The 20708-nt window shown below is 37.5% G+C and overlaps 5 protein-coding genes across 5 annotated transcripts; 3 read left to right on the top strand and 2 right to left on the bottom strand.

Moving 5' to 3' along the window:
* The first annotated feature begins 2930 nt into the window (after window positions 1–2930).
* Window positions 2931–6691, top strand: LOC106087233 (transportin-3). The gene is made up of 5 exons (XM_013252205.2): window positions 2931–3154; window positions 3244–4332; window positions 4390–4556; window positions 4621–5988; window positions 6056–6691. Exons 1-5 carry the CDS (start codon window positions 3035–3037, stop codon window positions 6114–6116), a joined length of 2805 nt encoding a protein of 934 aa, XP_013107659.1. The 5' UTR covers window positions 2931–3034; the 3' UTR covers window positions 6117–6691.
* Window positions 6692–6878: 187 nt separating this feature from the next.
* Window positions 6879–15465, bottom strand: LOC106087232 (tubulin-specific chaperone D). The gene is made up of 6 exons (XM_013252204.2): window positions 15023–15465; window positions 13041–14959; window positions 12539–12964; window positions 12343–12465; window positions 11766–12269; window positions 6879–7420 (listed from the first exon to the last, which is right to left on the bottom strand). Exons 1-6 carry the CDS (start codon window positions 15178–15180, stop codon window positions 6996–6998), a joined length of 3555 nt encoding a protein of 1184 aa, XP_013107658.1. The 5' UTR covers window positions 15181–15465; the 3' UTR covers window positions 6879–6995.
* A 1070-nt stretch (window positions 15466–16535) lies between these two features.
* LOC106087221 (gamma-secretase subunit Aph-1) lies at window positions 16536–17515 on the top strand. The gene is made up of 2 exons (XM_013252194.2): window positions 16536–17009; window positions 17066–17515. The coding sequence occupies exons 1-2, from the start codon at window positions 16614–16616 to the stop codon at window positions 17387–17389; spliced, it is 720 nt and encodes a 239-aa protein (XP_013107648.1). The 5' UTR covers window positions 16536–16613; the 3' UTR covers window positions 17390–17515.
* On the bottom strand, window positions 17440–18051 carry LOC106087222 (transcription initiation factor TFIID subunit 10). Its single transcript, XM_013252195.1, has 2 exons — window positions 17902–18051; window positions 17440–17846 (listed from the first exon to the last, which is right to left on the bottom strand). The coding sequence occupies exons 1-2, from the start codon at window positions 18004–18006 to the stop codon at window positions 17517–17519; spliced, it is 435 nt and encodes a 144-aa protein (XP_013107649.1). The 5' UTR covers window positions 18007–18051; the 3' UTR covers window positions 17440–17516.
* Window positions 18052–18827: 776 nt separating this feature from the next.
* LOC106087227 (transcription initiation factor TFIID subunit 10) lies at window positions 18828–20569 on the top strand. Its single transcript, XM_013252201.2, has 2 exons — window positions 18828–19241; window positions 20138–20569. The coding sequence occupies exons 1-2, from the start codon at window positions 18939–18941 to the stop codon at window positions 20243–20245; spliced, it is 411 nt and encodes a 136-aa protein (XP_013107655.1). The 5' UTR covers window positions 18828–18938; the 3' UTR covers window positions 20246–20569.
* The last annotated feature ends 139 nt before the right edge of the window (window positions 20570–20708 follow it).

The raw sequence follows: 20708 nt of genomic DNA, 5'->3' as shown, positions 1-20708 counted from the left end.
GATGCCTAGAAACTGCAACACCTTTATGATTGACGTCGGTTTTACATTATTGAAAGCACCTTTAATGTCAAGATTTGCTACCATTGTATATTTATTGACAGCGAGAGAACCCTCTACGCAGCCACCTTGGCGGTCGTTGTTTGCCTCTTGGCTTGGCATTAGGGCATGCTGACACAAGCGAGTCATTCAGGGCTTTCGTGATCCGCTTGACAACTATGTCTATATCCTCCGTAATTTCCACTTCCTTTTCTAGTCTAGAAGGGATAGTGGTGCAGAATTTGTGCCAAAATTTATCCCAATCCGCCTTTCTTCTGTTTAGCCGAGGGACCACTACTCTAGTATTTTCTCCAAGGCTGAAACTAATATAACGATGATCAGAGAAGCTGTAATCGTCCAACACTTCCCAGTCGCATATTCTTCCACTTATATCTTCCGATACAAAGGTAATATCTAGTACCTCCTGCCTGTCCCCGGTAATAAAGGTCGGTTTATCCCCTTTATTACAAATCGCCCGATTGCAGCTTATAATATATTCAAAAAGCGGCTCACCCCTTTTGTTGACATCCGAACTTTCCCATATCTGGTGATGTGCATTACCATCACTCTTACAATGAGACTTTTGTTCCCTTTAGAAGCAACTTCAACCAGCGACTTAAGGTTTGAAGGCGGCATCTCTGAATCGTGTGCCATATATAGGGAAGCCAGCCAGTAACTAAACTTGTTTATTTCATGGCTGGCTACTACTAAATCTTCAGTGCTAAGCGACGGAAGAAGAAAAACATTTAGACTACCCTTTGCAAGAATACATGCTCTGTGTCTCCCATTCCCCGTACCTTTGAGAAGTTAAAATCCCTGAATTTTTAGTCCACGTACCATTCCTCCACACACCCATAGTTCCTGGACAAGAACAATGTCAAATTCCCCAGCCATCAGGAGGACCTTTAGTGCCGCCGAAACGGCCTTACAATGGTGGAGATTTATCTGTAGAAACCGGGCCATAGCTAGGATTCAGAACTTCCACCACTGTTGTGTTAGTCTCGTCTTCTGACTCCACCAGGAGTTCATCCTCACAAAATTCGTCAGAACTTGTCATGATGAGCTTCCGTACGCATCCAGGGGCAGGTGAGAAAGCTATGGAACCACTCTTCCTCAGGACACTGGGCACTTGCGGTGTGGACGATTTCTTCTTAGATTCTTCACTAACTCCTGCTGTCGAAGTACTTCTGAGTTGGACTGGGCACTTTGAGCCCAGTCCAACTTTGTGACCCACCCACACAAGGCTTTTCGAGTCCCGTTTCGATGCAATCCCTTCCTGTCTCGATTGTGGCAGGAGGATTTTCAGTCTCCTGCAATCCGAAAAACTTTAGCCTTGTGGTCGATAGTTCCTCAGACAAGTAGTCAGTAACAACCGCTGAGTCGTCTCCTGATTCCCCAACCCCACCGCTTCTAAAGACTTTCAGTTTCAACTTGTTGAATCCGTAGGATACAACCCCTTCAGACTTGTTGAGGTCCGCGAGACAGCCGGACTTTAGTCTGAATACTGCTTGTCTCCGGTCACCATTAGCCTCATCCAATCTACCAATCTTGAAAGATCGGGATTACATTCCCTTAGTCTTCCAAGTATCGCTTCAGGATCTGAGGAAATCCTTGGTATCCAAGCATGCGCCATTGGTAGAGAAGGAATATCTTCCTTCTTGACTAAATTTACATTAGCAAAGGTTCTTGGACCCATCTTACTGTTGTTCGCCCTAGTTCTTTTAGGCATGGGATGCCCTCCAGGTGACCGCAGCCTTTTGGCTGACGGCAGTGCAGTTTCCGAATCTAGACGTGTTGTTTTGGGGTAGCCTGTGCAGCGAATTCCCGAGTCCAATTTAGGGAATCTCTTTCACTATTAGTGAGAGTGTTAGGATCATTGTGTTGGCGTGTTGGTTTGCCGGGAAAGGCCGATGACCTAGGCAAATTATAGGCATGCGAAGAAAGAATATGTTCGGCCTTGCCCTTTAGACTCGAGCCAGGTGCCTTCGTCAAAAGCCCCTGCTGACCTGTCGGCTAGTGGAGCCTGCAGCAGCTGCTCAACCAGTCGAGGTTTCAGTAGCAGACAACATGCTACGGCCTGATACCACCACCCACAGCTGTTGGGTCTTTGGAGTCCATTGTAAGCCTATTCCCGGGCTCTAGATTTGCCGCTCCATTGAAAACAGACTGCAATTTTCTATTAAGAAAAAATCCTCTAGTAGAAATTTACAAGCTCTCAATTACCAAACTCCCAAAATTTTGCTTGCCCTCACGTACTCTCCCACTCTCTTCTGCTGGCAAATATAGTACGCGAACGACTTCCAGTAACAATTTGTGCACATTTGCACAAATTGTTGAGTTCACACTTATAGGAAAACTAGATCATATGTTTTACCACCAGCATTTGGAAAATTGCGTAATTTGCGTAGTGTTATCATAAAAAATAAAAGTGGAAGATATGTATTTGCTAATAATTGTAATTTATTTAAAATACAATGTACGAAAATGCGAAAAAATTATTTTTTTTTCATGTTGGCCACAGTTGAGAAAAGTTTCGTACATGCTTCTTATGAATGTCAAATTACTACTCAGTGAAGAACTTAGTACCACAAAGGAAAATATGTTCACAGATTTTTTCCACTAGTTGTTTATATATAGTTTCGCCGTAAAAACCGAACTTAATGCCTACTTTTAGCGTGAAAAGGCATTTTTTATTTCACATATTTTTACCTTCTACTTTTATATAAAGTTTGACAGTTGTTCACGGGAAAAGCCATATAGAACACCAACATCTACACCCTATGAAAAAAGCCCCCGTGCATACTGGGGTCTTATATTCTATTCTAGTCTAATTAGTCTGCAAGCTGGCGCTGTTTTTCTATACGTTCTACGTTACGATTTTGTCACACCAACTGACAACTAGCTGCATCAACAAATTATTTTTTAATTCAGTGCAGAAATTAATGTAAAAACTCTAAAGTAGTTTTTGATAAAAACGAGGTTCATTTTTGGTAAAACAATGATGGAGACGGCGCCCACCGCTGACTTGGTGTATCAGGGCATATGCACACTCTTTCACAACACCAATCCCAAAGAAAAGGAGAAGGCCAACAAATGGTTGGAGGAGTTTCAGAAATCAGTGAGTAAAGAAGAGGATCGTTTGAGAATAAATTTGGTATGGGAGCGAGCGAGCACCTAATGTTAATTTTTTTGGCATATCTTTCACAGATATATTCATGGACAATAGCTGATGAATTGTTGCAGCAAAAGAGAGACTTGCATTCATGCTATTTCGCTGCCCAGACTATGCGTAACAAAATACAAAACTCGTTTAATGAGCTGCCATTGAATTCGCACGAATCCCTTAGGGATTCCTTGATTGTGCATGTGGGGCAAATTACGGACGAAACAAACTCCATCATTGTAACACAATTGTGCTTGGCGGTGGCAGACTTGGCTTTGCTGATGGCAACATGGAAACAGCCAGTGATCGATTTGTTGGATATGCTGTCGACGCAACCTCAATCCGTGTGGCCACTTCTGGAAATTCTAACTTTAATACCGGAAGAAATTGACTCAAGATATTTGAGGTTGGGTGCCAATCGCCGCGAGGAGATACATAAGCAATTGGATGCAGCTGCTCCAAAAGTGTTGGAATTCCTGTGTTTGTGCATGCAGCATGGTGATACAATTCAAGAAAAGATCATCAACTCCACTTTGCGCTGTTATTGTGCCTGGGTTGCCATACAAGCAATTCCTCTGCAGCAATCGGCACAAAATCCTCTCACCCAGCAAGTTTTCCGTCTTTTGAGTATGGATACTACTTCGAGAAAGTTACACGATACCTCGACCGAATGCCTGTGTGCGCTGCTAAGCTGTATGGAAGCGAATAGTGGGCGTGATGTACTGGATCCTCAGCTTAAGATGCAAATATTTAATGCAGTCTGCATGCTTGAATCTGCTTACCATACATCGGTCGGCATGGAAGATATAGACAAGACTATGAATTATTGTCGCATATTTACGGTGCTGTGCGAAGCCTTTTTCTATGAAATGTTCGCCAACGAAGACATACCTCATTATTCGACTAAGGGCTTGGATCTGGTGTTGATTTGTGTGGGCCACTATGAATATGAAGTGGCGGAAATTACTTTTAACCTTTGGTATCGCCTAAGTGAAGAGCTTTTTCAGCGCAACAACGACAAACTGACATCACACTTTACCCCGCACATAGAACGATTGCTGGGTGCACTATATCGTTTGACACAAATGGAACCTGATCAAGAGGGACTTATAGATGAGAATGATGGCTTTAATGTGAGTAGAAATGTAATTTATTTGTAATAGGACAATAACCCATGGAAGGATTTATAGGATTTTCGACGAAAGGTTTCCGATTTAATAAAGGATGTGGCTTTCATTGTGGGATCTGGAAACTGCTTTAAGCAAATGTTTTACAAACTTCAAGAGCCTGGTTGTACCTGGGAATCAACTGAGTCTGCATTGTTTATCATGCAAAATGTGGCTAAAAACATAATACCGTAAGTTTGTAACAAAGGAACAGAGAAATGTTCGTCTTACTAATGTGACTTCCCTTCTCTACAGTGATGAAAACGAAGTTATACCTAAGGTGGTTGAGGCAATTCTAAATCTTCCCGAAAACACGCACATTGCGGTACGCTATACCTCCATTATGCTGTTAGGAGAATTATGCGATTGGATAGAAAACCACGCAGAAAGTCTTCAGGCTGTATTAAATTTCCTACTATTCTCATTGCAACAAAAGAATGGTTTAGCGGGAGCAGCGGCCATTGCTTTGACCTCGATTTGTGCTTCGTGTAGACAAAAAATGGTATTTCACATTAGTGGTTTGGTTGAAATAGCAAGAAGTTTGGATAGTTTTGAAATTGGCAATGATCTGGCCATTGGCCTACTCAAGGGTATATCATTGATACTGTCTAGGTTGCCCAAAGGCCAGCTGGAGTCGGCGATGAGAGAAATTATATCATTTCAATTGCAGCCACTAGCAATAATGGTGGAAAGTCCCGCCACAGCAAACACAATTTGTAAAGGAGAACGTACTGACCCCGCCTACTGGGTAGATAGAGCCTGTGCAGTTATACGTCATACCAACCCCGACGTACCAGATAGCGAAATACATCCCACTTTAAATATACTGACGGATGCCTGGCCTCTTATATCACGTGTTATGGATAAATATCAAACGGATGTGCGCGTTATGGAACGCACCTGTCGACTCATACGTTACAGTGTGCGAATGGTGCGAAAACAAGCCTCTATGCTAGTAGAACCACTTATACATCAAATGGTGACTCTGTATGCTTTGCACCACCACAGCTGCTTTCTGTATTTGGGCTCTGTGCTGGTGGATGAGTTCGCCAAGGTGGAGGATTGCATCAATGGTCTCTTGGTAATGTTGAAATCTTTCATTGAACCCACTTTCAAAATGTTGCAAGTAGAAAACGGTTTAAAGAATAATCCTGACACAGTGGACGATTTCTTTCGTTTGTGCTCGCGTTTCATTGACTGTTGTCCTTTGCCATTTTTGCAAAGTTCCCTGGTAACGCCTATATTTCAATGTGCTCTTTTGGCTTGTACGCTGGACCATCGCGAAGCCAACTCCTCAGTTATGAAATTTTTCGTAAATCTCCTGAAATGGGGCCGCAGCAACAATTACAAATTAGCCGAATGTAAGCCACTGGTCAAGGAAATAGCCGAACAAAATGGTGAGGCCCTAGTTATTAATCTTATACAAGCATCAGTATTTTGCTTGCACTCATACATGCTGCCCGATGTGGCGGATGTGTTGACCGAATTGAAGGATGTCATATCACCAGAGCAGATGGAGGCGTTTCTCAAAACAGCATTACAAAGTTTGCCAAAGAAAAACACTGGAGGTTATGTGACGGCCACAGATGCACAACTACTTGAATTTAAGGAAACAGTTATGAAGTAAATCCTTTTAAGATTCCCTGCTATAACATTTTATAATTGTTTTTTGTTTTTTTTCCATTTACAGATCAACAACCACCAAATCAGTCACTTTGGCTTTGAAGACGTTTACCCGATTATATCGCTAAATTTAAAAATATTTAAATTTATATGTGTGCGTTACTACTACTGCTACTCTATTTATGCAATCAGCAATATGAGTAATATGAAAAACAAAACAACTTTAATTGGACTTTGACAAAAGAAAAAAACGACAAAAAAGAAATTCTCAAAGATTTTAAATATTTTAATTTAATGTGTAAATTTTTAGTTGTAACATTTATACTTTTTAATTTAACAAAAATTGAATTTGTTAATGTTTGTTTTTGATCATGAAAGCAACCGGCAAATTAAAAGTAAATGCAACATATTTTTTAGTTATACCTTAGCATATAGGAAATAATCAAAAAACAGATTGTATTGCAAACCCTGTCAACTACCTGTTAACTAATTTTCATTTCAATCATTTCAAGTTGATCTAAAAACATGCATACATACATACTCGTACATACTCCTTTGAAAGCAAGCAAAGCAATTATAAACTGACTTAGATATATAGTTTAAAAATTAGTCAAATTAAATGGAAAAGCGATGAATGTGTTGAAAACAAAATTGGCATTAAATAAAGCGAGACAAATGTCGTTGTAGTTACAAACAACAGTTACACGAATGCACACAAACTGAAAAGCTACTCAAAGAAGCAAAGTGACCCAGGTAAAGGAAAACAACTCATTACTAATTGTACATCACTTATTTTTCATGCCATTGATCTAGTCATATATGAACTTATATTATCATATATGAGTAAAAACAATAAAAACAAAGAACAGAGAAATAACAAAAAGGTTAAGTAATTGCATTATTATGGGTTATGTTTTATTTTCAAATATATTAACGTTTTCTGTTTTTCTTATTGTGCCAAATGGAATCCGTTTAACGGTTTTGTGATTTCTTTTTTTTATTGTTATTTAATTATTAGTGCTATTAGTTGCTGCAGACATGGGTGCTTTTATGCCCATGAGATCACACAGTTGATTACGTATTGGCCTAACTTCAACCAAGGGCAAACCCCAATCCGTTTCCGAGAGTATATTTAAGATCTCGTCCATATTATCTTCACTTATCTCACAAATATCACCATGCAATGCCAAGGCTTCATAGAGTTTGGTGGCTGTAGTTTTGCGCACATGCACATGTGTAAGGCCGAGAAACACAGACATCTTGGAAAGGACTTTTTTGCATAAACGTGGAACTTGCACCAGTTGACAGTAGACATTAATACTGGATACCAATTTGTAAAGTTTTTTGTGACCTTTGATTTCTAAATTGAGTAAACGATATATATCATCGGCAAATGTTGAAGAATCATCCAGCAGAACGGTATTAATTGTACCTAGGAAAAGAAAGAAAACATTTAAATAGGTCCTCGAATGCTTTACCATTAGGAAGTAAGTGGTGTCAAGTTAAAATAATTAAATAATTTATATATACATAAATATTTTAGCCAGACCTAGCGCTGAGGAAAGAAGGCCTTTTACGAAAAGGGTCTAGTTAGGGGGTGAATAACTGGAGATACACACTAGGTTGAGTAATTTTTGGCGGTTGTCAAAATCGTAATCTATGACAAATTTCAAGAATTTTTTTCACAAGAAATTATGGGTTTAAAATCTAAATCGAGTTTCTGATTTTTAATGACAAACTCGTAAGTGTTCTTTATGCGGAGCCAAACAAGTTGCAAGCTTTATTTAGATTTTAGACCCATGGATTTCTGGACATATTTGTTTAGAATTTTTCGCTTGGTGAGTTTTTTAGCTCACCTACACCCATGCGAAAAAATTGCACAAACAAAAATTTAATTGGAAATAAAAAAGCGTACAATTGGAATTTTCAAAAAAAAAAAAAACATTTCAAAATCCGACCATTAATTGAAAATGTTCAATTATCTTAAATCAATTAAAAAATAAATTGCAAAATTTAATAAATTTCATTTCGTTAATTTCCCCTATATTGGAGTTGAGTTTCGGCTTTCCAACTAGATTTATAGCTCGCCGTAGGCTATGGGCATTCAATCCGCCTGGGTTGTATTCATTATTCGACATACATATTGTTTAAAAAAAATGTAAAGTTCTACTTCGGAGGTAGGGCTTTCTTTGTGGCTTCGACCACAACAAAGCACGCATCACTTCATTGGAGTATGTAATTCGTCATTGGAGTATGTAATTCGTTGGTGTTATTAGTCGTGTACTATACTCGTCAGCCGAAGAGCTTCAAATTTTCTTTTTAGAGGTTACTTTATAGTTTTTAGAGCGCACAACAAGCCGATTACTGGCTTAGGTGTATGTCCATAGTGGCATGGGGCGGATTAATATCTGCACCCTATTTTCAACCTAACCTAACCTGGTGTTATTAATCGGGAACTATACGCTTCAGTCGAAGAGCTTCAAAATGAATCGGACAGCACCCGCTGGCATAAGAGCAAGTCGACAGAAGCCTACAAAATAAAGTTCGTACGATATAATAAAAATTGTCCATTTTTTAAATGGCTACATAATACTGTCACATACAAAACAAGTACAAGCATGCTATGATTCTAAATTAGGCACAAATCGAAGCTCCTAGTGGTCGTAGAAGATTAATCAGAAAATCGGTTTATATGGAAGCTATATCAAGTTATAGACCGATTTGGAAAATACTTGCCACGGAAGTTGAAAATCATAAAAAGCGCTGCGTGCACAATTTCAGTCAAATCGCATAATGATAGCGACATCCAGTGGCTCGAGATGTCAAATCGGGAGATCGGTTTATATGGGATCTATATCAGGTTTTAGGCCGATTGAGACAATAATTGGCAAGTATTGTATATTGGAGGTCATAGGAGGAGTTATTGTGCAAATAGGAAGTGCGATCTCTAGCGCCTCAAAAATTCGATAGTTAGACGATTATTTGGAATATATGCCCTTTTGAATTAGAAACTAGACTTCATAAGGCGTCGTTTGAGATCGTTTTCAAAGTATCAACTTTTTCTATTTTTGCACATTGGTTTACGCAAAATAGATTTTTCATGACTTGTAGCGAATTTGTTCAAGTTTTTCTCAAAAATTCTATAGTTAGACGATTATTTGGAATATACGCCCATTTGGATTAGAAACTAGACTACATAAGCTGCCGTTTGAGATAAGTTTCAAAGTATCAAATTTTTCTATTTTTGCACATTGGTTCAAGCAAAATAGATTTTTCAAGACTTGTAACGAATTTTTTCAAGTTTTTCTCAAAAATTCGATAGTTATACGATTATTTGGAATATAGGCGTTTTTGGATTAGAAACTAGACTTCATAAGCTATAGTTTGAGGTCGGTTTCAACGTATCAACTTCTTCCATTTTTGCACAGTGGTTTAAAAGATTTTGAAATATTCTTTATCCTGTTAGAGCATTTTATTGATATTGAGGGAAATAAATTTTATTATTCATTTAAATTTTTAATTGTATTAGGGCTTTGTTGCGCTTGAAAATTATTTTGTATTAATAAATGATTTTTTTCAGATTTAATTTAATTTTTAATATGTGTAAAAATGTTTAACAGTGACCTGCTATGCCAGTATCATATGGCTGTAAAGCTAGTGGTTTGTGTCTCCACTAGTTTAATTCGGAATTTATCTTCACTCACATGTCGGGAGATTGGTTTATATGGAAGCTCTACCTAAACATGGATCGATTTGGCCCATTTACAATTATAAATCGGCCAACATTAATAGGAAGTATTTTTGCAAAATTTCAAGCGGTTACCTTTGTTCCTTCGAAAATTAGCGCGCTTTCGGTGGACGGACGGACATGGCTAGATCGAATTTAAATGGCATGACGATCAAGAATAGATATGCTTTATGGGATGTTAGATGCATATTTCGATGTGTTATAAACGGAATGACGAAATTAGTATAACCCCATTCTATGGTGGGGGGTATAAAATTATAGATATGCAATAAAAAATATATTTAACACTTTATGTATACAACATTTGAATGAAAATTTTTAACTATTTATGTACATTTCTCGGACCCAATCCGTCTTTTGATATGTCAATTATGACCAGCCATTGTACATGCCAGATTGACCCGACGGTTGTACATACCGGATTGATCCGACGGAGTTCTTCGTCGGTAAGGGCTGCCACCTCAGTGTACAACAAAAAACTGCAAGCGATGATATTTTCCGATTTGCGGTATTCTCATAAAAATGCAGTGTTAGTATTTATCGCCACCGCAAATGATGCGGTGTTATGACCAGCATACTGATAGGAGTGGCGATAGTATGCATAATGGTACATTCAATTTTATGCTTGGCGTGACCGTGGCGTTACGAGTGAATGTAGGATGAGAATGGAAAAAACGCTTCAACAAAACCCATTGGCTCGAATCATAATTGCGGTATTGCTTTTGCAATGAAGATAATAAAGCACCATTTTATTTCGTTCCTTATTACTAATTTTATTATAAGATTTCTTCAAACTTTTTATTTAAAAAAAATTGCAGTGTTTGCTTTTTTTTTTAACAAACACTCATCATACCGTCGCATATAGACACATGAGCATAAGTATTTGCGGTGCTAGTTTAAACACAGACGTCACTCGTTTGCTTCAAAACGGGACATACACATCTGCATCACCACTGTTTCAAATTTCAGCGAAATCGGATAAAAAATAAAGCTTTTATGGGCTTCAGACCCTTTATCGGGAGAACGTTCTATATGGCAGTTATATCTGTATATAGTCCGATCTGAACCATATTTGGGTCGGATGTTGGGAGGCCTAAAACAACTCACTGTTTGAAATTTCCGCGAAATCGGATAAAAAACAAGGCTTTTATGGGCTTCAGAACCCTTTATCGGGAAATCGGTCTATATGGCAGCTATATCCAAACATAGTCCGATCTGAACCATGGTTATAATTTTTGGTTTTTTTTTTGTCTGCTTTTTTTTGGATAGTTCTCCATATGCCAACCAAAAACACGTGATCTTGAACGCACATAGAGAACTATAAAATTGTTTCCGTTTTTAGATCTGGGGTAGTTACACAAAAAGTCAATATACAGTTTCGGAAAGCGCCGTCGGTGACAACTGCATTTTCAATAGGCGGTTGGGTGTATTCATTAGTTGGTTTGGTTTCTTTGCACACCGCGCAATTTGCCAAATATATTCTTGGCTATCAAATTCTTTGTTTTGAATTCAAACACTTGATCAATGTCCAGCTCTTCCGCTGTGGGTACGTGGGAGAGCATATCTGGCGATAGATATGAGGCCTTTTCTTAAGCTACTGGAGGCTGTATGGTCGCTTATTACGCAGAATTGCTTGATTTCCACGTATAGTTGAAACTTAGTAATGGCCATTACGGCTGCCACCCATTCTTCTTTAGTAACCAAGTAGTTTCTGTGGCACGAATAAAGCTGTTGCGAATAAAAAGCTATACAGCTCCTATGCCATGCTCGCATGCTTTGCTTTGTATGTTTTAAAACTTCTTGGCGAAATCCGTATAACGAAATACGAATGCTGAGATAAGTATCTATTGTGAGCTTAGCTTAAGTTAAAACAATTAAAAAATTAATTGAATTAATTATTTTCGTGATTATTTTGTTTCTGTTCATATCCGTTTTTGTTGTTGCTGTCAAGTCCACGAACACTTTTATACCCTTATGCGTGAAATGGTGGGTATAATAAAAAATAGTATTTGAAATATCGACTACTTACCCGATGCTATAATAATGTCCAAAAAATTCAGCATGGGATATGTCACGCGTTCATTCAAAAGGTTTTCTTCGAAGTTCAATACAATTTCCTTACATAGTCTCCCAATTTCGGCATTGTGACTTCTTAGGAATTGGAATAATGCCGCCGATGCATACTTTATAAGGGATTCAGTCAGTTGGCCAATACTTGCACTCAGGCCCAGCAAAATCCTTCTGGAATATTCGGGAAATTCGAGTAAAGAACAAAATAGAGGAAATGTGTGATCAGCAAATAGCCATAACACAGAGTTGGCATCTTGAGGAAAGATTTCCTGTAGTTTTTCGTGATGAGATATATAAGGTATGATGGGATCTAAGTGTACAATTTGACATAGCAAACGACCACCCAGACCACGAGTTCGATCTATTTTTTCCACTGATTGTTGCATAAAACCAAGTATAATATTTCGTATTTGTTGTGGTTGTAGTAAATCCTTGGGACAATGCTTTAGGAGATCAAAAATAGCTTTAATATAAAATGGAAGGAAAAAAAGTGATAACGATTCCCGGATAGAATATATAAAAAATCATGCTCCTACCACTCATGGCGGCTTCTCTAACCCATGCCCCAATATCACCACGATTGTCCAAGGTGTATTCATCCATGGCTTTTAGATAACAATCGATTACTCTGTTTAAGTATTTGGAATTTCCAAACGATACTAAAATTTTAGGAAACAAACAAGTGCTTTAAAGTTTTAAAAGTTTTATCTTATAGATTGCATTTCTAAATACCTCTTGCATTTTTTTCAAAGCCAACAGCCTTTACCACATTGTTAAGGGCTTTAACGCTATCTCTACGAGCTTCGCTCCAGTTTTTTGTGCTTTGAACTTCTTGTTCTTTTAGTGATTCACCTTCACAAATTGCTTGATATGGTGTTAAGGAATGTCTTATGAGATTTTCTAAAATATCATCAAATAGCGGGGCAATCATAAATAAAGGCAAAGCTCCCAATGCACTTATATAACCCATGCGTATATTCTCCTCCTGGTCATTGTCGGATCCTTTAAGATAGAATGTGACAATTTCCGCATTGGCAGAACTTCTTTCTGGTGTATTATAATGAGCTTCGCAAAGTTTGGAAAAGGCCAAAGTGGCCGATTCTCGAATGGGCGCAGTTTTGTGAAGCAAACATTTGTCAATAACATCCTGCCAAGAATCTGAAATTTAAACAGAAAATGAATAAAAATGAATCAATTAAACTTTTTTAAGTCATAGAAGTATGCCCATAATTACCCAAGCATTGAGGAGTGCATGAAACCTTGGCCGAACTACAATTGCGTATGAAGTCAGTGCAACATTGTTTCATCATTTCTCCGCTCATGCCACGAAACAGATCACGTTGCAAAAATTTTGCGATTAATTCATTCATGTTGCAAATTGTTTGATTGGATAGTGAATTGATCTTTTCCTCTCGTTCATCCTCCAGTTGGTGCAATGCCAATATTATCTCACCCAAGGCTAGCACGCTGCCATGTCTGGTATTTATATCGATTGAATCAGTCTTTACAAACAGTTTATCCAAAACTACATGCGACATATACTCAGGCGCCCTGCGTGTCAATTTGTTCAGCGCTTTGGCAGTCAGCTCCCTTATTGCTGGATCCCAATGATTTACTTTGCGCTCGATAAGGTGATCAATTAAGGGTTTTTGATATTCCTCATACTGTGCTATAAAGTTGCTAATGTTTAGGTATGAGTTATGCCTCAAACCCACTGAATAGAAATCCGTGGTAGTGGAAATCTCAATGCCATAGGGAAAATTACCCAAACGTCCAACACTTTCTTGAAAAGCAGCTGAAGCGGCTCTGCGGCAATTGATCTCACGATCAAAAACAGCTACTGTTAGCAGACCAGCTGAAACATCTTGGGCAAAGGGTTGAAAATCATCTGGATTATAGGCCCTCGCAAATGCCCAACACATATAACAGGCGGAATCTCGAATATGCTGGCCTACAGACATATAACCCTTCATTTCATCATAGAATAATGCTTGCAGCAGCAATGGAACCAATTCCTTTAGGCGATAGGGCAGCAATAATCCCCTTTTTGCCAATTCGGCCAAGGCCAAGCAGCCACCATGCCAGGCCTCATGGGGTTCCAAGGGATTTAATATGTCAATGACTGATCCTATGACCTCGTCAGCCAATTCTCTAGACAGACGGTTTGTAACTCTGCCAATACCTTTGGCTGCTGACCAGCGTATGTCATTGCCCCCACTTCTTAGGGCTTGCAAAAGTTCCTCTATGACTTCTTCTATTGCATCGGGAACCAAAATTTCCTCCTCCGAGCTTTCAACCTCTTCTGGCTGCTGCTGCCTTTCGTCGCTTGTATTAATTGAATTGTGTACATTGTGCCCTTGAAGATTTGAGGCAAGCGAGCGTGTACCTCTTTTATAGCGCCAGCTGGCTATACGAGGTTTTAGATAAATCAAACCTATCCTTTGTATAATCTTTATATATGACTTGTATTTCAAGAAGTCCGATCCATCTTTATACTCGCAACTTACTATCCACTGCAGCAGTTTGTCTGCATACGGCAATAGATCTTCACGTTTACCATGCTTTAATATGGCAGCCACGGCGGCTAGTTGTCCAAATTTGATTTCCACTGTAGCAGACTGATGTTGTGATATAACCCAATCGAAAAATCGATCCAAATACAAATCTTTAATGTCAGCTCTAACGAAATATTTTGCAGCTAAATAAGCTGACATATTGCTGCATGTATCATTGGAAGATGTATACAATTTACACAGGTCGAAAATACGTTCCATTTTGGTTTTATTCTGGATATGGTTTGTTATCAACTCATTACTGGCACCATCGACGACATATGCGTCCAATCGAGACATATGGAAAGGATTCAGAACCAATATGGACATCCATAGGAGAAGCATATAACGAGTTTCCCAATGCTTAAACTCCTTGGGATTCTGTTTTTCCAATAGATCCAGAGCAAACTCCAGGTCGCTCAGTTCATGTGGTAGAAACTTTACTAAGACTTTGTAGGTTCGAACTTTACAGATGATGTATAGATATTTGAAGGCAGCATGCATTTGGTTCTCAGGCAAATTGGCGTCACGTACTTTTGTCAATAACTTTTGCAGCAGCAATTCCAAATGTGGGTCCAGCAGGTGAGGCTGTTCTTGATATCTGGTGACAGATAAAAAGAAGTTGGTAATCCTTTGTTAAAGGCACTACATACGTACTACATACCTTGACAGAACCTCTGAGTATTGTTCAAAGTCTTTCTCAAATCCTGCAGCATCCGTTGGCCGTAGATTATCGATCATGCTCAAAACCTGCTCTAGTTCTGTAAAATGCTCCAGTGTGTTGGAAGGACCTTCATCATCCTTTATCTCTTCGCACTGCATGATTAATTCAGTAAGCTTTTGTTAGAGAACTTCTATGAAAATTAAACCCAGATATTTGTGTTTTCAAGCAGGAAGGATGTTCAAAGTGACCCTGAGAGTTTTTTAATCAAGGGTGCTTAAGGTGTTTTTCTTTGCTCCTTTCTTATGCCTGCAGCTTAATTTTTATTGCTTATAAATTTTGCTCTTAACTTTTAATTTTCCGAACAGGCGGTTTGAAGTTATAGGTATTGTTTAATGTTAATTTAAAAAAAGAGAACCCAAACTTGAATCATCGACTACTTTGGGTGTGTGCCAATTGATAACAATTCACAATGGTGAGATATAAAAATGCTTTGGTGAATATTTTTCCAACAGGTGAGAAAAAATAAAATTTTGCTGTGTCAAAAGGTAACTTTCTCGCTATGCAAATGTATTAAATTTCTGGCAGAGCAAAAGCAAGCCACGCTATTTAAATAATCAAAATTTATTGAAAAAAATTGAGCCCATGACTTGCTTGAAAATCATTTGTTTAGTAAACTTGCTATAAGAACATATAAATACTTGGGCATTGTTCACAGAAATAAAGTCTCTTTGGATTAATGCTTTTGTTGTACTAAGATTTCATTAATATATGAAAGCCAAATGATTTGTGATGTCGACGCCGTCAAATAAAATTTTACACAGCGGTTGGATATGTCTCTAATGAAAACAATTTGTTTTGCCATTTTCATTCAACAGTGAGTTATCATCCATTTTTTGAAAGGCATTCTCATAATGTAATATTTTTAATAATACTATAATTATATTATAAACAACTAATGTGTCGAAGTGGCTAGTAATCAACGCACGCAATTGTATTAGACCTGGGCATCTATTTACTACTATTCTGTAAATGTCAAAACTTACACCTCTTCTGTCAAAAATGTTAATGGTTAAACAATTTTTTTTCACCATAACCAAGTTTTTCCCACACTAATTCTTCAACTTAGCTATCAATTGACACAAACCCTTTTTGTGTCATAAAATCGAAGTCAAGTTGGTTAAACTAGATTGGGATGCCAAATGACATCCTGTTTGCTATTGCTATTGTTTGTTGAAAGACTACTTTAATTTCTGGGGAGAATTGATGAGTAACTTCAAGGGATGTAAATTCGGACTACAGAACTCAGAATAATAAATCCAATGATTTATTCTCAACATAAAGTTTGCTTGTTTGTAAAATGGTTCATTAAATTAATTTATGGGCACATTTTCGTGATTTCTTCTGCATTTTTGCAAAAAATTGTTGAAATTTTATTACCACTTTACGTTTCAATTTTGCGTTACGTCATTCCTTATATTTGTGCAAAACGCCCACTAACAGCTGTTCTCTTCTGAACGCTGTTGACTAATCCCGTTTTGTTATTTTTTGTGAAAGGTTTTTTCAGTTTTAATAAAACAAAACAGCTTTAAATATGACATTACCGGAATTTTTCGGCTGTTCCTTAATAGCCTTTGGTCCCCCTTTTTCTTTGTTTGTATTTACCATTGCAAAGAATCCAATTCGAGTAATTATACTGGTGGTGGCTGCCTTCTTCTGGCTGCTCTCCCTGGTGGCGTCCTCTTTGCTGTGGTATTCTGTGGTGCCTTTAAGGAGTGTGCTGGCATTTGGAACCGTATTTTCAGTTTTATTTCAAGAGTATTTTCGTTATTTGCTCTATTTGTTGCTGAGAAAATTTGAAGAAGGCCTTGAAGCTGTGGCCGATGACAGAAGGTTAATAGAAAACAAACACATACTGGCGTATGTGTCTGGTTTTGGATTTGGTATAATTTCAGCTATGTTTGCCCTGGTGAATGTTTTGGCAGATTTGGTAAGAAAAGCTATATTTTTTTAAAGGTTCTTTAACCATTGAAAACAATTTTTCAGACTGGACCCGGAACATTGGGTTTAAATGGAGGAACCGAAAGTTTCTTCATGGTTTCTGCGGCCCAGGCTCTGTCAATATGTTTACTTCACGTCTTCTGGAGTGTGATATTCTTTAATGCATTCGATACCACAAACTATATACACGTTTCGTATGTGGTGGGCTCCCACTTATTTGTTAGCCTTATAACATTACTTAATGCTCAACAACTTTATGCCGTTTCCTTATCTATCAATTTAATTGTAACTGTAATTACCGCTGTTCTGGCATATCGCGTAGCTGGCGGTACTGGACGATCATTTAAACGTTTTGTAACATGCCAATAAACTTAACCTTATATACTCCAATTTAGTCTTAGACACACAAAAAGACATCATTTAATTGATAATTACTTGTATTAATCCTAGTATACATTTTATTTATACTTAAAAAAATAAAACTTTCGATATAGAACTAAGGAAAGTATTGGGATTTTCGCACTGTTATTCCATAGTCTGCTAAAGCGGGAGCTAAGTCTTCCATGGTCATAGTGTATTTTCTATCCTTGGGTTTTATCATTTTGGCTGAACCATTTTGTTGATTATTGGTACGGGTTTTACAATGCTGCAGTGCATCATTGGCTACATCTGAAATGAATTTCTGAGTCGCCACCGATATTAGACGAACAATACGGGGATCATTTGAATCGAATCCGGCAGAGTTTAAGTAAAATGCAGTAACAGGATCGGGTACAGTCGGAACATAATCTTCCAACTGAAGGAGAAAATCACTTAATTGAGAGCCCTAAAACAAATCATTGCAACAGATTATTTAGGACAACGTACGTGTTTTTACTTACTTCTTGTATGGGATTTCCCGTGTTAGAAGTAGAATTCTGGGTAGGACCATTGCTAGTGGAACTGGCATTTGCAGGACGAAAAATACCAAAGTTTGTACCAATCATGTTTGCAGACAAATAAATTAGGGAACCAAAAGTCGACTTTCGACTAATCGTATAATCGATTTTTGGTATAAAAAAGTAGAAAAGTCGAAGTCGACTTTTACTGTATACCAAATACGAATAATCGACTTTGAAGTCAAAAAGTCGACTTTTTGCCAAAAAAAAACTCGAGAAATTGACTTGTCGTTTTGATGAAAGTCGAAAAGTCGACTTTTCATCCCAACCTGGGATCCCTAGAACAAATGCCAGCGAAAAATTGTGAGCTGTTTATCGTTATGCTCACGTTCACACGGATATTGTAGATAAATGTTTCAGTGTGATATTTATGTATAAAAAACGGCTGCTTTGGACACTGGCAACAATATCTATAGAAAAATAATTAGCATGAAAACATTTAGAATAATGAAATTAGAAAGTTTCAGTGCTTTATATGGCGTTCAGAGAGATCCCAAAAACATACAATATGTAAAGATTGCAACTTTTGTATGTCAAATGTTGTTAATAAAATTGGCTCCATCTTTTAATTACAAGTAGTGGCCAACAGGTCACTTTCACCCGACCTTTTTTTTGCGTTTTTCCTAAAATTCAATATTTTAAGTGAGCCAATAAATAAATATATTTATCAATTAATTTAAGCCGCACTTGCACTGGGCCAGTATATATGTCATTTTTGTAGAATATGTCGTAGTATTTCCATCGCATTAAATATAATGCCATCTATGCGTTAAAAATTATTCCTATTTGTGTGTCTGTGGGATCCCTTCATTATTGCATCGTGTCACTTCAAATCCTCTCTGCGTCATTGTTTAGGAAACGTATTAGCGAATTGAAGACAACACAGCTGATTTGATTTGTAGATAGTTGAATTTGCAATTGGCATCGTAAAAAAAATTATAATTAGTAAATAGTTAATTAAACAGTTGTTGATCGACATAATGGTTGTCAGCAATGATGATGAAATTGATTCTAGTGAGTTTGCGTTAGAAGGCTTGGAGTCTGCTCCTGGTGACGCTTTAAGCGAGCTGCTACAGCATTTGGAGGACTATACACCAACTGTCCCTGATGCAGTTGCTGAAAAATATTTACATATGGCCGGATTTGAAACGGTAGATCCACGCATTGTGCGTATCATAGCGGTGACAGCGCAAAAATTCATATCGGATGTTGCAAATGATGCACTACAACATTGCAAAACTCGCAGCAATAGCCAACATTCAGGAGGTCATGGATCAAATAAGGTAAGTTTAATTTCATAGGCAAGGCATTTTTCCTAACCATTAAGCGAAACCTGAATCCACAAATACTATAAATATGAATATTTATATCCTACACCAGCTCTGTGGAGGAGAGATAGGCCCGTTGATAAGTATGCCGATCGACTCAGAATCACTTTCTGATTCGATGTCCGTCTATCCATGTTATTTAGTGTACAAGTCGCAATATTCATCCGATCGTCTTCAAAATTGGTACTGCCATTTTTTTGGCAAAGAGATAAAGCCCATTGAAATTGAAAAATCAGTTCAGATTTGAATATAGTTCACATATATATGTGTTCGTCCGATTTTGAAAAATATTGAAATAAGCTGCTCATTTGTTAAACAAATCTCTCGAAATTTGTCAGGAAGGATTTTCTTATGATTCTTAATGTTACTGGTGAATTTCATAGAAATCGGATCAGATTTATATGCCATATTTGTATATCGCCTGATTTTCCCTTCTAGAGCCACTGCAAGCACATTAATTGACAAATCTTGCACAACGCTGCTCCCCACGACTACCAATAATCTATAAAGTTCGGTCGAAATTAATTCAGATTTAGATATAGCTCCCATATATATTTTTGTCAGATTTTGGGTAATTTACATTAATGTTGTCATTTGTCAACTGTAGTTATTATAATTTGAACGTAATAGCTCGAAATTTGATACGGATTGTTTTATAACCCATCTGTTAACATCCGCCGAGGTCCATCAAATTGGTTTGGAATAGTATATAGCTCCCACTTTGTACCTTTAGGGTAGGAGTAGAGTATTATACAGTCGGTACCGCCGGACTTTTGCCTTTTCTTACTGTTCTTTATGTTATCTCAGCATTTAATCTTTATAAAATATCTATTTTTTTTTTTAATTTGCAGGACAAGAAATCAATAAAGGATCGCAAATATACACTGGCCATAGAAGATTTAACTCCAGCATTGGCTGACCATGGTATTACTATGCGCAAACCACAATATTTTGTGTGAAGATGTACATCTAGGTCTATCTTAAGTAAGGCGAATTTTCGTATATTTAAGGAATTTAGTTAATATATGTATGCTTATTATTTAGTATCAACTGATTTTAAACAGATTTCTGAACCTTAAATATAATATAGATGGTGTCGACAAAAACTTGATTTTCTATTTTTATGTACTAATTACCACACCACTGAATTATTGCTTGAATATGTACTTGAATTTTATGTCTGCGTTTTGTTTTACACGTCAGTTGGAAAAAATATCTGAATTAGAAGTTAGTTTGAAGTTAATCTTACAAAATATAATAAATCATATTAAATTGAACATTTACTCTCAAAAATAGTTATTATTTCCAACAATTGATAAATAACAAATGACCTCTAGCCTAACTAACTCCAAATAAAAACAACAGGTCAACTATTTCCAACTACATAGATAAATACCGAAATATCCAACGGCACTTCTGCAA

The sequence above is a fragment of the Stomoxys calcitrans genome, chromosome 3 (genome assembly GCF_963082655.1).
Source record: "Stomoxys calcitrans chromosome 3, idStoCalc2.1, whole genome shotgun sequence".
NCBI classification, from domain to species: Eukaryota; Metazoa; Arthropoda; class Insecta; order Diptera; family Muscidae; genus Stomoxys; species Stomoxys calcitrans.
The sequence above is the reverse complement of the archived record's forward strand: the minus strand, read 5'-3'. Positions and strand labels throughout refer to the sequence as shown.